The sequence below is a fragment of the Anas platyrhynchos genome, chromosome 6 (assembly GCF_047663525.1).
Source record: "Anas platyrhynchos isolate ZD024472 breed Pekin duck chromosome 6, IASCAAS_PekinDuck_T2T, whole genome shotgun sequence".
Taxonomy (NCBI): domain Eukaryota; kingdom Metazoa; phylum Chordata; class Aves; order Anseriformes; family Anatidae; genus Anas; species Anas platyrhynchos.
The window spans coordinates 22169922-22186595 of NC_092592.1; the positions used below are offsets into that span (position 1 = coordinate 22169922).

General features: G+C 40.0%; 1 protein-coding gene across 2 annotated transcripts in view; it reads right to left on the minus strand.

Annotated features, from left to right (window-relative positions):
• Positions 1–16674, minus strand: part of FRMPD2 (FERM and PDZ domain containing 2) — a 73256-nt gene that overhangs the window by 45228 nt on the left and 11354 nt on the right. The window contains exons 3-14 of one of the 2 annotated variants that reach the window (XM_072039557.1): positions 15907–16064; positions 15659–15724; positions 14439–14624; positions 13494–13620; positions 11934–12065; positions 8323–8407; positions 5570–5720; positions 3025–3096; positions 2136–2310; positions 1266–1416; positions 1031–1169; positions 11–163 (exon numbers count right to left, since the gene is read on the minus strand). In XM_072039557.1, coding sequence (XP_071895658.1) covers positions 11–163; positions 1031–1169; positions 1266–1416; positions 2136–2310; positions 3025–3096; positions 5570–5720; positions 8323–8407; positions 11934–12065; positions 13494–13620; positions 14439–14624; positions 15659–15724; positions 15907–16064 — 1595 coding nt within the window. Of the gene's footprint in view, positions 1–10; positions 164–1030; positions 1170–1265; positions 1417–2135; positions 2311–3024; positions 3097–5569; positions 5721–8322; positions 8408–11933; positions 12066–13493; positions 13621–14438; positions 14625–15658; positions 15725–15906; positions 16065–16674 lie in introns of those variants that run through there. The other variant, XM_013102140.5, reaches the window with a different exon arrangement.

The window sequence follows — 16674 nt, forward strand, 5'->3', positions numbered from 1 at the left end:
GGCAAGTTACCTTCAAAAATTCTAGTTCAGCTTCGTCCTCAAATAGGGAGCGATTCATACGGTGTAGTTTAGCAAGCTCTCGCTGTACATAGGCCAGGGTCATTTTCTCTATTCGACTTGCTGGAATGTAGTCTTCAACACGAAAATAGCTCTTTCCATGTACCTTTGGGGGAAAAAATGAAAAGACAAAGAGAGAGGAGCCTTTTGTTCTGTCTTCACTTTTCTTATTTGGTGCATTTCCATTTTCAGTGACCCATACACTGAAGTCATCCTGCTGCCATTTCCTATAAGGAGATAGGGAACAGGAGATAACGTCCTGACAGCTATGCCTCTTGCACCTGTGCTCAGCAAGGTGCTCAAAGCCACACTGCACCATGCAGAGGTGGGCCTATGGGCATGCCGCAGTCATGCACTTAGAGCTGACAGCCACAGCTGCATCCGCAAGAGCCAATGCAAAACTGGATCAAACCAGATGGATCAGACAACTCAGAGTTAATTAACAGAGCTACACCAATTTATGTAACTAAAGATATGGCAAAGAACTTAAATGGATATTTTCTGTATGCTTTGAAACTACAAAAACTAGTTCAGATATTCCATCAGCAACTTGCCTGTCTTTGCAGCTTGTGGATCTGAGCCTATACACAAAATCTCTGTGAAATCCGGAGTGTTTATTTATTTTTCTCTTCCTTGCTTTCTAATCTCTTTAAGCCCCTCTGCACATCCAAGCTGTACCCATGCTGGAAATTTTCTACAGATTTTCTGGAGTTTCTTGGCCATGTTGCTAATTATAACGGACCAAGAGTCTTTCATCATTCTGCCATGTTTCCTGCCAAATTCATCTGGCTCACTACCATTGCTTAATCAGACAAATTTTGTAATTATTTAAACTAAATCTGAAATGTGATTACTGAAGGACTTAGCTAAAATTACATGCTATTCACATTTCATCTTTTAAGTATGTGACAAGCAAAAGCTGTAAAAGCTGTTGACAGAGACCTCTGAGAAATATTGTACTATTTATCCACACCTCAGAAGCATAATTGCCAAGCTCTGCCTGTAAGGCCAAAGCGCCGAGTTTCAGGGCAGTCTCATCACTGCAGTATAATCGCTCCTCCAAAATATCTTTACGAAGCTGCAGGTAAAACTGATGTCTTGTCAAGCCATGCCTGGAACATAGAAGGGATTAGGAACACAGAATGAGCTTTGAACACTCAGCATAAATGCTACTGTTTTACCATCAGTCAGCAGAACCATGCACTTACTGGATGATATTAAAGTGGTTTACAAAGAATTTTATCCTCAGAAATAGAGTGAAGTTAATGATGGAGGTTTTCTTCTTGGGTTGGTCATTCCAGCCTTCTGGAGCCACTTTGTAGAGCTTGGTATCATCATCCAAAAAGAAAAACTCTTTACCTGAAATGAGAATTAAGTTTGGAGCCCAAAATAACTTCAGTAGCCCAAAATTCTGTTCAGTGAAGATTGTTCAGTGCATCTACTTCTCTGTGCCATAGTTACCTTATTGCTGCTTTGTCAGGGAACTTAGGATAACATTTAATATGTAATTTAGGATTACAATTGTTAGATGCTGGATTGGTGTGGTATCTTTGGAATTGTTCAAGAATTTATGGGACTTGCATCTTGCTTGCTAGTCAGGTTCTGTGCCCCATTGTAATCCCTGTGCCCTTCACACAATGTATTCTTCCTAGTACCTCAGCTGCGTTTGCCAGCAGAATTGGGCTATGAAGATGTGGATTTTATATGTGAAATAACTGAGCCTGTACCCCAGTGTACACCTAGGAGCAGTGACAGTCAGCCCTCCGCAGAACAGTGCTTCCTGGGATTCTGCTGGGGGAACATGGCTCAGCATCATTCCAGTGCAAGGCTGGGCCAGAGCCTTTTCTGCATGGGAATACCAGCCTGTATCTCCATGGCTGTGCTGATGCACGGTTCAGGGGCAGACATGCTTTACATCAGTGCAGTGCAGTTTAAACCAACATTCCTTACTTTTACTTAAGCTTTGGATTTGCTTTCGTCTGAGGATCTTAAAGGATCTTGCTGCAATTCATTAATGCAGAGACTACAAAGGCACTGTCAGGAGAGAACTGGTACCATAGTTAGCTGTGTCTCAGTACCTTTCAGGTAAGCCAAGCCAAAGTAGAAATGTTCCACCAAGTTTGCATATGCCACCACAGTATTGAAAACATCTCTTGCCTTGGACTTCACGTCACATTGCACCTCAAGGCACTGCCCGTTGAGTAGAATCACATTGAGATCCCTTTGGGACAAATAGGATTTTCCCTTTTTAGTCTAAGAACATGTAACAAAGAGTGAAGAATGAGTGCCAAGTACAAGCAATACAAGATCCACAGCACTTTTGTACTTTTTTTACTAGTCTCCCGTCACTACACAATTTAATGGAATTGGTCACAAGACATCCTCCCTGCCTTTTTTGACATTAAACAATATCCCAAACATATCCAATTTAAATTAAAAAAAAAAAAAAAAAGAAAAAAGAAAAAAAAAAAAACAACAACAGGGAATACCCACAAAACAGCTGAGCATACACAGATTCTACAATCACCAGGGCTATTCTAGATTTGAGGGTAATTCCAGATTTTTTTTTTTACTCTAATATTTACTGCTGTATGCTATCAGCCTTTTACCTTAACTTATTGAAAGGTAAAGGGTGTGCTTGCAAAATGGAGAAGCCCAGTATGTTGGCACTAGATGTCACATTCCTTATTTGCTGTATACTTTTAGTCTCAAAAGTCTTGCACTAAAATTAGCCTTCTTAGCTGAGAAAGATGAATTCAGCTATTTTTGCAACAGTCTCAGCAACAAAGATATCTGTGTAGCACTGAGAATTAAATGGCCTCCTTCCAAGTCTCAGTACATCTGCAGGACCTTGGTCTGGGGAGAGGACATGACAAGGGTACTGGGCTGGGACTCAGATGCAATTTAGAAAAAGCCCCAACTCAAAGGTGTCTAGATGAGTTCTAAATTCTTAATGTTCATACTTACCACAATTGATCCAGGCAGCTGTAAGGTCACTGGTGGTTCACTAGACAGAATAATAAATTCTGGACCTGAAAACTGTAAGGAGGCAATTTAGAAATTTAGTAAATGTCTCCTTAATGTAATAAAGATCCCTAACACTGGTACCAATGAAACGTAGTTCTGTTGATCTGTGTGCTTTAGCTAACTGACTTGAGTATCTAATAAGATGCAAATGCTAATTAAAGACTTCTCTTTGGGGACTGTCCTGTGTGGACTCTTTGGGGTCAAATTAGGGGTGAGCTCATGGTGGAGTCTTTTCTTCTGTATAGGTCCTTAACCAAGATCCATTTCCTTTGCAGAGCACCTATTTTCATGATATTCACTGAAACATCATAGTTTCTTCTGAAACCTTGTTTCTGTGTCAAAAGTGGCTGAAAAAAAGCATTTGATTCCTGAGTTACTCTGGCAGTCACAGACATGTACGCACAAACATACACACCACTGGGATTTCATAAGCCTAACTGCCATGCGGAACCACTCTAAAATGCAGAGCTGCTTTATTCCATGTATTATATTTCTTATTAGCAGAACTTGTATGCTTTTGCTTTAGCTTCAACAAATGCACAGAATGATTCTTTCCAAGCTTAATATTTTTTTGTGTCGGCACAGTTTGACAAGTTTTAAGAACCATTTAAGGGAATACCACCGATTTGCTTTTAAAAGTGTTGATATTTCACAGCTTCCATGCTATTTTGGAGAAGACCTAGTATTCCTTTCACCAGGACTTATGAGCTTTGGTTCTACGCTGTGTAATGTATAGTTGCCCAGCTGAGGGGTAGTGTGATGTGCACAATGTGCAGCTCTCCCCCCTGGGTATACCACAGTGAATCAATGACAGAGCTGTGAACAGAGAAGCATCCTATGGTCTAAATGCTAAACTACACTGGCTTTCTTTTCAGGCTCCTGACAAGGAAATCTCAAGGTATCAGCCTATTATTAGGTCTAGACATCAAGGAGAGAAAACATTTTTAAATTCACCAATATGCTGAACGCTGATTTTGTGGCCAGTTGCTGGTATTTTGTCAAGTACCAGAGCTGCTAAATGTCAGTGAATACAAAATGATTTAAGGCTATCTTAGCTAGACCTTCTCAAAGAATCATGAGCTAGAAATGTCAGGAGGACACAATACAAAGAACTTACTATTTTGAGCAGTAATAATTTAAGCATCAGGCTCTGACTGTTGCGGGACAGAGTACAACAAATCAGATGTTTTGTATGTAATAAAAACAGGGAACAATAAAAAGGCTCAAAGGCCATAGCCCTTCCCTCTGCAAACCTTTACTCCCTCGTATCATCTGAGCATTGTGACTTTAACTTCTTACTGATAGTCCCTCTGTATTCATGGTAGAAAACTGCATTGTCTCTTGACAGGACAATACTTGTATTATGAAACAAACCATAAATTTTCTAAAAAAAAAAAAAAAAAGGAGAAATATCTAAATGGGTCAAAGAACTACATCATGGAGAGTGGTTGGAAGGATTCACATCTTACCACTCTTACCACTTGCAGACATTTAGTCATTTTTGTCTGCTTCAAGGATTTAAAAGCACAGATGAACCTGAAAAAAACAATATGTAAAAGTCCTTTAGACCATATGTCCCTTTCACAATTACTTAATTTTACCCTGTTCCGGACCAGAACCTGCATTCTAAGTGCTCCTTGTGTGTCTTCTGCATCAATACTTAGGTTTATATTGTGTATGCCTTTCATTTTTTTGAATGACTCTACACTATGCTCTTTTCAGACATATATTCTGGGTTACATCAGTCTGATTATAAGGGAGGGAGCTAGGGAGAGGAATGCATGCACTCATGAAGATCTTTACTTTGTCTTTTAGTTCTTCTCATCATTATGAGAGCAGTCACTTAGCCTAAAAGGAGTAGGCTTTCTTGTCAGAGAAGGTAGAAAATATAAATGGATGGATGAGTATGGCAATAAAACTTTATGGCACTGGAACTAAAGTGAATCAACTGTAAGCTTACCCAAGCCAGAGCCAAAGAAGCATTTTTCTTCCCATTTAACAAAGAATAAAATCACAAAAATGCCCTATAACTGGACAGCGATCAGAAGTAGGCCCTTAGGTGAACTATATGTTTGGCACACTCGCTGTTAGCCTGTGCTTTCTTTCCAGGCATACCCCGTAGAACATATATGAGTCCTTTCAAGTTCTCTAAAAATCTTTTTTTGCCATACTGAAGCTTCTGTCAAGGTAGTTGATGAAAACGCTCCATATGGTGTTTGATGCTTGCAGAAATCACACATGAAGGATAGAGAGCGTTCAATTCTAAACTTGTGCTTTGTCTTTATATACGAGACCTTTCACTGTCTTGAGTTCTGAGTTACCACAACTGGATCACGTTAATTTGGACTCTCAGTTTAGGAGACTCACCTAATGAGGTGATGCAGTAGGTAATATGCAAATCATTAGCAAATGACAACTGGATGAGAGGTTTCTCTTTAGTGATATTTACATTTTCAGATCAGCGTATACATTTTTCATTAGTCACCTTTTCCTTCCTTTGGAACAAACATTTCTGTGATGCAGCAGCTGCTGTGTAATCCTTTGTAGACACGGAGAAGGTGGAACCTAAACTCAGCAGATTGTGCCTGCTGTTCTTGTGAGCTCCACCGGGGATTTCTTCTACAGCACTGACCGACCTTCAAAGGAGATGTCATAGTAAGCAAGATATCCAGCATGCAACAAAACTACACAGACTGAGGAGAAAGAGCTCAAGGTACATTGACTGGCAGAATCGTATGAAATCCAGGACAATGTCAATTACAAGCTGTTACATGGTTTTATCTTTACAGAAAAAGAAATTAACAGAGGTGATATTACTGATGCCCTTTATAAATAAATCAAAATTATGCTTTAATTCAGTGACATTCCTTTTTTTTTTCTTTTTTTTTTTTCTTTTTCATTTTCATTTGGCGAGCTAGATCTAGCTGGCTTAGGTCTGATGAGGCTAGCAGGCAAAAGCATTTAGCCCCATGCCTTTCTGAGAAATCTACAGGATGAAATCAATTTCTCATTTATTATTTTCTCAAACAAACAAACAAAAAAGCTTCAGAAAACCATAACATGTGTTGTTACATTATTCAGAATCTTTCCAGAACAGGAATTTTATCCTTTTGTTGTGCATGTTATGGAGTTTCTTCAAAGAACTGTTCAGAGAGCTTCAAAAGCTTTTTAACAAAGTGACCGGAGTAGTTTGTATTCCTCAGCCTATAAAGATACGTAGGTATTATTGTTTCAATCTATGCAGCCTTGGAAAGATCAACATTTGACTACAAAATATGCCTAAAAAGGACCTGAAGTGATTTTTGTGGGTATAAAAATGCTATTAGCTCAAAACCCAAGAGATATATTAAGAAGACTTCTTTCCCTCTGACAAACCCTTCCTGTTACTCTTCCTGCAGGGTGCCACACTTGGCAGCTGAGCCTTCTTTGTGTAAAGGCCATAGCCCTGCATACACTTGCAAGCTTAACTCTAGAACTAAGAGATGTAAATTATGTCAATTGGGCTGCTTACAGAGCTGAGCATGATGATATGAGTAAGCTTTACAGGTAGGAAACCCATCACTGAGTCTTGTGCTGTCTGGCCTCCTACGTGGGAAACTGGTGGTTTCCAAACTAATTACTTCAACTCCACTGTTGTCCTCGTACTTAAAATAGAGTGGTGACCTTGGTAGAAATTCAGTTGCAGATCCTTACAACTAAAAGTGGGGCTTACAGTCTCTGAAGTTTTACGGGAAACAGCTAGCTGGAAATTTGGAGAAGAGAGTTCATCTTTCAGCAGAGGAGGGGAACATTTTCTTGGCAGCACAATTTTATCTCAGGGATGTCAAGCTGATACCCAGGTTGGTAGTCAGAGGCATGACAGTTGCTCCAAAAAGACTCAGTAAATAAACCTGCTGTTACTGATAGCATTGCCAGCTGTGTGATGCATATATAGATGTCAGTATACAAACATATATGTGTGTGTGTAGCTAGACAGTTTTTTCTTCACAAAAGCTGCTACTACCCTGCAACCTGCTGCAGTTCTTTCTTACTATGGTTTTAGAGGTATAGTGGGGTATCTCACATAGATCAGATTATCATGGCTGGTTTATCAGGAAGTTCAAACTGTTTATTTGGGATACATTTAATTGGGAATTGATCTAGATGGAGCATTTCCTGTGGGCTTGAATTACTCGTGTCATGGTTAAAAGAAGAAACTCCTGCTTAACTGGGTCAAGAACTCAATTTAAATGGGATGTCTGTAGGGATTACATGGTACTTAACTATGGAATTCTGGTCTTTGTGATGCCTAGAGGCTAACAGTACCTGCATCACTTCTTCATTTGGCAAGTCATGATTGCAGCTGCGCTATGCTAACACCTAGTCTATAAAACTCTTGTTTAACAGCAGTGATATTTAGCTGGCTTTGAAAAGAGGGTAGCATCAATTCTCAGCTGAGTTTACCTGTGTTAAGGCAAGCTATGTTAAGCTTGCCAATAACAAGGCTACTGTTATATTTCCAAGGCTGAAATGAGGCTAATCCTCAAGGCAGAGCAGAGGTCTTTACTTCTTGTGTCCTTGGGTTACCTGTAACTCTTCAGTAAAGTGCTGGTGCAGGGCTGGGGATGATTCGGACAAGTAAGGTAAATCCATCTAAGAACTGAGACGGAAAAGCAAATATTCTGCTGAAAACTATGGGTCATGTACATACATGGTCTATCATAACTACTCCAGAACACATCAGGCCTCTGCCAATGTGAGAGCAAGGCAAGACCCTGACCCCAGATCTGAATGTGGGCAAATAGGACTTCACAAAATGTCTTAGTAGTGAAAGCAGCGACTGCTCATTCCTTCTTATCACTGCTCATGTGTGGAAATTGTGTCAGGTTTGTCCTTTCCATGCTGAGTTGGACTGAAACACAGTAGGGCAGCTGTGTAGTAGCTGTGCCAGCTGTTCTGAGAGGCCAGTAACATCTGGCAGGACACAGCAGTGAAGAGGGAAGGTGGAAAACTTCAGTGTGCTTGTTTTGTATGGATCATTCAGGGCCCAAGCTGCATTACACTAAAGCATTTGGACAGTTTTGCTCAGAGACAAACTCAGTCTAGGTGCACTTTAATTCTACCTAAACAGTATCTAATATCATGACAGGTTCAGATGCTAATCCAGGCATTTTCCAGTAATGATGTTGCCACATGAGCTCTCTGTTTCACTTGGTAATAAAACAGCCTCTATCATTTCAGAATAGGAGTTTCGATTACCTGTTTATGAAGAGTTTGTAACTGCTTTGTGTCCTTGATTCACTAAGGGTGGGGTCCCATGACCTGTGTGTCTGCGTAACTCTCCCTGGAATGAATGAAGGGAATTTCACAGTTAAAGCAATTGTAGTAGCACTCGCGGGACAATTAGAACAAGGAGGAAATTCAGACTGGCCACTTCCTCTGCATCTTTGCTTGGGCATTATAAATGACTGTTTGATAAGGCTAAGTGAATACTACACCAGCAGTATTCCCAGTTCTGTAGCTGTAATTACTTCTTCTACATAACCCTCCATATGAATGTCATTTGGAAAATAGCTGTGTACATACAGTGTCCGTTATTGCCATGTGTTTGTGGGTAACTTGTGAAATAGTTTTTGCTCTTTAGAAATTGTCCTTCTTATTCTTCTGTTTCCAGGTATAAAATCAGGGGAAATAGGCCATGAAACTTACGTGGTTTAATCAGAGCAGGATATAAAAACACTGAAATTAAAACTATTTGTAAATATCCCACTGATTATTTACTGCAGTAAGTATATTGTGAATGTTTTTACATCACAAATATCTGGTGGGGATAGGATAGTTTTGGAGTCAAATAAAATTTCAGTTTGGAGTAAAAAAATAATTTCACCTTCAGTCAGCTCTGCTGCTAGAGAAAGGATCAGCATTGCTATGTCTGAATATATGAAAACTGAAATTTAGAGGTAGGACGGTCCTACCAAATACAAGTGGTAGTTCTATGAACATTTTTTCTAATATCAAAGCTCTTTTAAATCCTCTAAAGAAGAGTGGTAATGTTAGATTTGTCTTCACTTGGATCATTTTATTGATCTGATTTAAAGAAGTGCTTATCAAACTATTACATACACATAATGATAGAGGTGATAAATTGAGCTATGATAGGTCAGCTTTTCTTCCAGATAAAATATTCATGAACTGCAGCATGAGAATTCACTCAGAATTCCAACACAAAAACATGGTATTAAATTCCAGTGTACCAACCACCAACTGCAAGCAAAAACCTACAAAATCCAGTCACATTGCTAAAATATGCATAAACATGATTTTTTAGGCTGCAGATTGTAGTGACATAATGTGAGATGTGAGATAAACCAAATACTCTGATCTAGTTACAAAAATTAATATACAGTCCTATGTTCTGAAGCTACATGTTTTTTCATGAGAAAGACCTGCAAAATTCTCTGCTCACACTGTAGTTTCCACATGTTTGTGTATATATATTTGGACAAGTGCATAAAATTCCTCTTAGTGACAGTCCCAGCTGTTATGGCAGTGGGGCAAGTTGGCTGGTTTCAGTGGCCAGACTGCCATGCCCTGATCACAAATCCAACACATCATTCCTGCTGTTTAGGGTGAACTCGAAGCAGTTGATCTTGTAGATGATTAATTTGTTACATATTAAGTGAGCTTCTAAAGTCCAATCTGGATAGAGTGATCTCTCTTGATAATGGTGCTCTGCTGTATGATAATGTTTCTTTTAGGGGAAAAATGCATTTTTCTTATACATTATCTCATGCAAGAACATCTGTGGCAAACAAGCTCTCACATTCTGTTTTTATTCCTGTATTTTTAGAGTTTTGTCTTATAACATCTTGAGTACCAGCAGCTGGACTTTCAAAACTGTCTTCCGAGTCTGCCGTCACTATGTGCCACTTGGTATGTGGCTGACACATGTGAGTCACATAAGGAGCAGCTGCAGAATCTTACAGGTTTTTATTGCTGCAATATTGATTGTAATGCTGGAGCTTCAACAAAGTGGCACCTTCCACAGGAAGACAATATCAACAACAGCTGTACAAGTACCCCCACCTTACTCATCCTTAGGACTGAGGGGTGAGAGGCTACTCTACATGTGGTGTGGTTTTTTGTTGTTGTTTTGTTTTCCCCAGGATATATTCTTTTTCTCTGTGAAATATCTCTTGGCAGACTTTTGATGAAGCAGTATGCACCTTTTTTTTTTTTTGCCATGTTTCCTAAGAAAATTAGTCCTTTGAGATCATACTCTATGCCTTTCCTTTTTGCCTAGTATATTTTAAACCTGTCAAATTTGAAAGAGAGTGGGTAATGTGATCCTCCAAATTTCATGATAATCAGCAGCTGGATATCAGAAACCAAAATTAATGCTCCCTAGTGAGAAAAAGCAAGCGAAACTCAGCAGTTATCTGTTATTTATGGCAACAGTGAACTAACCACTTGGTGTGCATACCTTGTTGCATGATAACTGATGTGGTGGATGTTAGGTTTATTGCCTAAGGGAAGAAATTTCTGGGATAAAAGAAACACATGTGCTTACAGAGCACATCTGAGTCCCTGCCACAGCAGGAGAAAGGACTTTGTTTCTCATGGAGGCTCATAGAGGGAGGAAGTAAACTCCAAATTAAGGAAGCAAGCTTTCAGCTCCAGGTCTGGAAGCTCAGAAAGGACTCTAGGATGGGAAAAAAGGTCAAAAGGAGGTGGGACATGGAATGGGAGAATAGCAATGGGCAGGAGTTTGAGAATGAGGATCTGGCATGATAAGCCTGCTTTTAGGAGATGTTAAGGACATTTGGGCAACAGGAGCTTTTTGCTTTTGGGCAGTGTAAACATCCTGTCTAGGCATCCCCAGCTCAGATTCCAATTTAAATATGAAGGTACATGTGCCCTTCCTGCTGAATAACTTTCCTTGTGTTAGAGTTTCCCCCTACACTGTGATTTAAGTCATTTGGGAATGATCCTGACTGATGACTACCACAGTGTCTTCACTGAATGGATCCTTTGCCTAGCAGCTTCATTCATGCTGTTCCTGCCACAAAAGGATTGAAAATGGAGCTACAGTTCCAATCCTGATATCTCCAGGCAAAGTAAGGCAGGAAAAGTGCAGCATGGCACTTAGCATGATGAAAACACACAGAGCAGGAAATACACAATGGCTTTAGGACAAAATGAAAACAAAACAGGGAGTGGATTTCTTTCTTTCTTTCTTTCTTTCTTTCTTTCTTTCTTTCTTTCTTTCTTTCTTTCTTTCTTTCTTTTGTTCGTTCGTTCTTTCTTTCGTTCTTTCATTCTTTCGTTCTTCCTTTTGTTCTTTCGTTCTTTTGTTCTTTCGTTCTCTCTCTCTCTCTCTCTCTCTCTTTCCTTTTCTTTAGATTTCAGCATTAGTCCCTTTGTTTCTAAATGTGCTCGAAGAAACATTAATCCCCCTTATTAGTGTCAGGTATTGTTCACAGATTCAGCTGATTTTGGTGCTGCCATCTTGACATTGCTGTGTATGTGGGGTAGCTGCATGGCTTCTCATCTGTTTCAGGACACCATGTGGCAGAAACATGCTGTCAGGCTTTGTGATCTGATGAACAGCTTCATCTGGCAAAGGGGGCATGAAGAAATATGCAATGGTGCTGCCTGGTAGGCCTTACAGTAGGGCACAGGGAAAAAGGAAGCCAGTGTAAAAGGATCTCTCTCTGCAGCTTGGTCAAATGTACCTCCCTAGTCACGTAACCACAAGTGCATGGGAGTACCTTTCACCTGGCTGTGCATGGGTAGTTCACATTTCAGGGGACAAAAAAAAACCAACAGATTACATAATTTATAACCATAACCTTTCAGGAAAATCTTACCTTTCCTGTGTCCTTGGTTAGATAGTATCAAAGATGTACTTTCTGAAATACTGTTAGAGTCACTGTAGTCCACGGACAGTTGTCTGTAATCTTCTGCTGACTGGCTATAATTCATTAATCTGGACCCATTGTCTGGAAACAGAAAGGAAATATGATGAATCACAGGCTTTAATTATAAATCATTGTATCTGCATGATAGCTTAAATAACATTTGGCTCGACTAACTTTCATATAGCTCATGTCTGTTTGTTTTTTAACCCTGACTTCAGTTCCTTAAGGACAGAAGGGAGCTTGGTAACTTCATTCTTTTATCTCTGACTTTCTATAATTTTATTCTGTCCCAAAATAGTTCTCATAGTTCTCCTTGACCATTTCAAATAAAACAAATCTAATATATTAATTGTATTCTGTATGCTTAACTGAAAACTTTAGCAAGCAGATCTCACCACACCTACACAATTGCTGGAACAATCATGGTAGAAGGGGAATGGCAGGAATTTGAGGTTAATAGGCAGTTGAAGATGGGACCAACCCTTTTGGCAGCAGTAGAGTTTTCACCTGCTTATGCAAGTGTGAACCTATAAGCTCTGTTTCTGAATCAGTGACTGAGCCACTATGATTTGAGGGGTGCTTTGTATGTTTTCAGAAGAATCTCCTTTTCTTATGACCAATATGTAATAGAAAAGTTCCACAAATATTTAAGCAAGTGTGTAATTCTAGCTAAAGTTAGTGGAACATACATTTGATTTGCTGAATGGGGATTGGATTGTTCATATGCCTAATACTGAGCCTCCAAAAAAAGTCTACCTAACCTGAGCCAAAAGCCAACCCATCCCTTACCCAAACCCCAGAGAAATGAGTTGAAATGAATAACACAATCTAGGGATGTAGAAAAAAAAAAAGAATTTATCTGGACCTGAAGTCCATATTTAGTTACAGTTAGAGTATTACTGTGAGGCTTGACAAAATCTTGATTTTCATCAAATGAAATGTGAAATCGGTGTATGCTGGTGTATTTATACAGTAAGCAGGATTTGGCCTTGTGTCTTGAAATCTCTCCAGCAATCCATGTGCACATTTGTAAAACATATTTTGAATAGAAAAATGGAACTAAATGTCAAAAAGAAACAACAAATCATTGCTTGAGTAATCAAATGGGAAGGATGAATATATAGTTTTCAATGGCTACTTCAAAGAACCCCACTCTTTACCTTTGAAAATCCATTGGAGCATACAGAGTATAACAGCAGTGCTGAAAACAGTTTTGTTTTATATGCACAGTTCTTATGCAGACTGCTTTAAGAGTCAAACACGTGCAAGCTGATTTGTTATCATTGCTTCACAGCCTTCAGACTATTGTCCTTTGAGGAAATAAGGAGCAGAAATCTTGCTGACTTGCCTTAGAGTCTTTCTATTATGAAGTAATTTATATGTAAAGCAATAAATATCTTATTCAACAGAACGTGTAATCATTACAACATGAAATTAAACAATTCACCTAGCTTGGGAAAGGCTGTGTGTGCCCTTATTGCACAGTTCAGATTAGAAGTTTTACTATACCTCGGTGAAGATTCATCTGGGATGACGGTGGTGAAGCGTCCAGGATTTTCTCATGTAGTCTTCTCCTTATGACATGACTTCTGTGAAGCTGAGAGGCTGTGCTGTCTTCAGTGGCTACCCGTTCTACCTAGAAGACAACGGCACTGCAAGTCAGGTGATAAGTGGACTTCAGCCCCTTGTACCGAAGCAGTCCTTGCCCTCTGCTTGTCAGAGGCTGCTGACTTGCGTGATGTAAGCAGCTTCATCTTCTCAGGCAGCCTTTGCAAAGCAGGACTGACTTCTGATGGCTCCACACTTCCGTGCTAGCTGTGTTTAAGAAAGGGCACACTCTGCCGCAGTGGGGAACAGAGTAACAGAGAGCACAAGGGAAAGGTCAGCTCAGAGTGTTAATGAATACTGTTTGAAAACAGAAAAAATGTTTGCAAGTTGTTTCCTTTCAGTTTCATTCAGCTTGTCAACAAAAATTGTTTGTTGGTATTTCAGATCTTGAAAAGACACAGGTGCTCACTTATTAAAGGCTTCAGATGGGCTGGCTGGATTGTATTGTAACTGTTCAGCTCCACCTAGGGAAGATGGATGAAATTCTCAATGTGATGTGAATGTGATTCTTCTGAATTTCACAAAGAAAGTCTGAAGCCACAGTGGCAATGAGAAAATCTTTTCTCTTGTGCTCAGTCTATTAATTTGGCCAACATGAAGTCTCTGTAGAGATTATTATTGTTTCATTTATTAACAAAGGAAAGAAGATACTAAGAGTACAAAAGGTGGATTTGTATCATTTCCCAGGAGTGTAGGAGCGGTGTGAGAGATGGTTTCATTGCCTCATTTGCTAGGACACAGACCCACTCAATTTTCTGCATAGAAGCCTACAGCCAAATCTCACTTCTTTAACTCATACAAACATTCACAGAAAAAGAGATGGTTAGGTATGAGAGTAGTACTTACCTCACTGACACTTCCCACCACAAACTGGACCATTTTCTTTATGTAGACATTTACTGGTAGAGAAGAAGATTCCTTCTGATGTGCCTCACACGCTTCCAGAATTGATTCAGGAGAAAGTCTTTTATGTGGCAGATCTTCACATAGCGTCAGCAAGAGACTGTGTAGTTGGTCACTCAGCTGGAGGGACTGATTCAACAGAGGCACAGTTAAATGACATCGCACAGGGGTCTGAAGTCCTGTCTAAACTGGGACCGGGAACTTCTGTAAGCCTTTCACCCTCAGTGAGAAATGGGCACTGACTTCCTTTAGGCTTTGGGACAGATCTGGACAGGCAGCAAAACAGCACTAAATGAAGCCTCTAATGGGATGCGGGACAGCCTTGAAGGGAACAGGCATGTACAAGGAGGATCATCAGTCTGCATAGGTGCTTCTTGGTGACAGCTGGCAGCAAAGTCTGCTCCATGGCTTTGCTAATTAGACTGTGCATCTTCAAGATTCATGCAAGCTAGACATGTGGTAGTATTAGCTTCAAAAAGTTAAGGAGTTATTCCAGCCAAAGCTGTTACCATAGAGACCAGATACTTAAATTTTAAGGAGTTATTTAGCTTATAGAGTCTTTTTGCTTATATCATGTATACCCACTAAAAGCTAGCATTTTTCCAAGTCAAAAGCATGTAATCAAAACAGGGATATAGAAATGAAGCAAAATGTGTGCTACACATCTTTGAAAGGATTATGGATAGCAAGAGATGCAAAGTTTCGATTAGCAGAGATGCAGGTAGAATTTGCCCAGAAATAAGGGCAAAGTTCTTTAGCTTTTATTCCATCATCCCATTCTTTGAAAAAGCAGAGCACCAGAATCATGCAGACGTGATGCTTTTCTTCTAGCCCTGACTGTCTTGTCAGGAAATTTCTCATTACGGTCTTTGAACAAGTAATCTTTACTCTTAAAGGAAAAGTAAAATTAATCTTAATAGGAATAATTATGCTTTTCAAGGAGGAAAGGAAAGATGAAAGGCCTAATTGAATTCCTGATTTGGATGAACCTGAATTTTTGGTGAGGTCTAGACCATGACACATGCATTCCAATTAGCCATGTTCTTCTTAGTGGTCCAAAACAAGAAGCCCATCTTACTGACACTTCATGTTATGCCTCTCGATCTGTGAACCTACCAAGATGAGACAGAATACAAGAAAAGAAAAATGTTTGTGTTACTGGCCTGGTTTGGAGGAACCTGATAGTCTGCTGACCAGTAGAGGGTCATTCCTAGGGAATACACCAACATCTGTCAAAACAGAAAAGGAAATCCTTTATGAAGTCTTTATATGTAAGTCTTTCTAACTGTAGCCTGATTTGTTTAATGTAATTAGAAATGGATTTTGACAGTAGATTCCTGGCATGCTTCATTAAAGCCCTGGCCTTATCTTTACAAGGTAACCTCAATATTTATTTTATAGTACGCCTCACCTTTGTTAGTCCGATGCACTGGTTTTTGTTCTGTCTGTGAAGTAATTCTGGTGCGCTGAAAGGGATAGCTTCTGTCTGAGGTGCATTGTTTTGGAAGGACAGATTTCCTTCAGCAGACAGTAGTACTGACCATGGACAAAGCACACGGATGGCAGGGTCTGAAAAACGTTAAAGAAGATAATGGAGTTCTTGTGGAATTCACTGAGCTCAGAAAATCATATTGCTGGGGCCTCAGCCCCACAGCAAAACCCATCACTGTGGCTTCCTGGAGATATACCGAGAAGTCAGTGGAGTCTTGTTCATTTATGTGGGGCTGATTTTGTGATCTGGGATTTAGTGATGGTTAAAGGCCTAATTTCCATCTCAGAATTTCACACATAAAAACGGTATACTGACTTTCATGGATTTCTGAAGCCTAAGGAAAGGCAGAATCACATCCCACGCACAGATTCTGGTTAAGATCTTGTCACTGTTCGTAGACCTGCCGTGCCACCACTGAGCTGTGTGTTGATCTGCATTCTCAGGTGACACCACCAGACCTGCCCTGCCCACCCTATGTGGGGGCTGTGGGATGGGGCAGCCCCTGCCCTGCCACCCCTATAACCAGACTTGGCTCTGGGCTCCCTGTCCCCAAGGGAACAGCTGCTCCCTTGCTGCTCCCTACAAAAATCTATGTGAGAGTGTCCCAGCAATGGACTGGTTCCTTCTTGTAAAGTGCTGAGTTCTCCTTAAAAATATCCACTGCAGGGACCACAGTCCCAGTGGTCT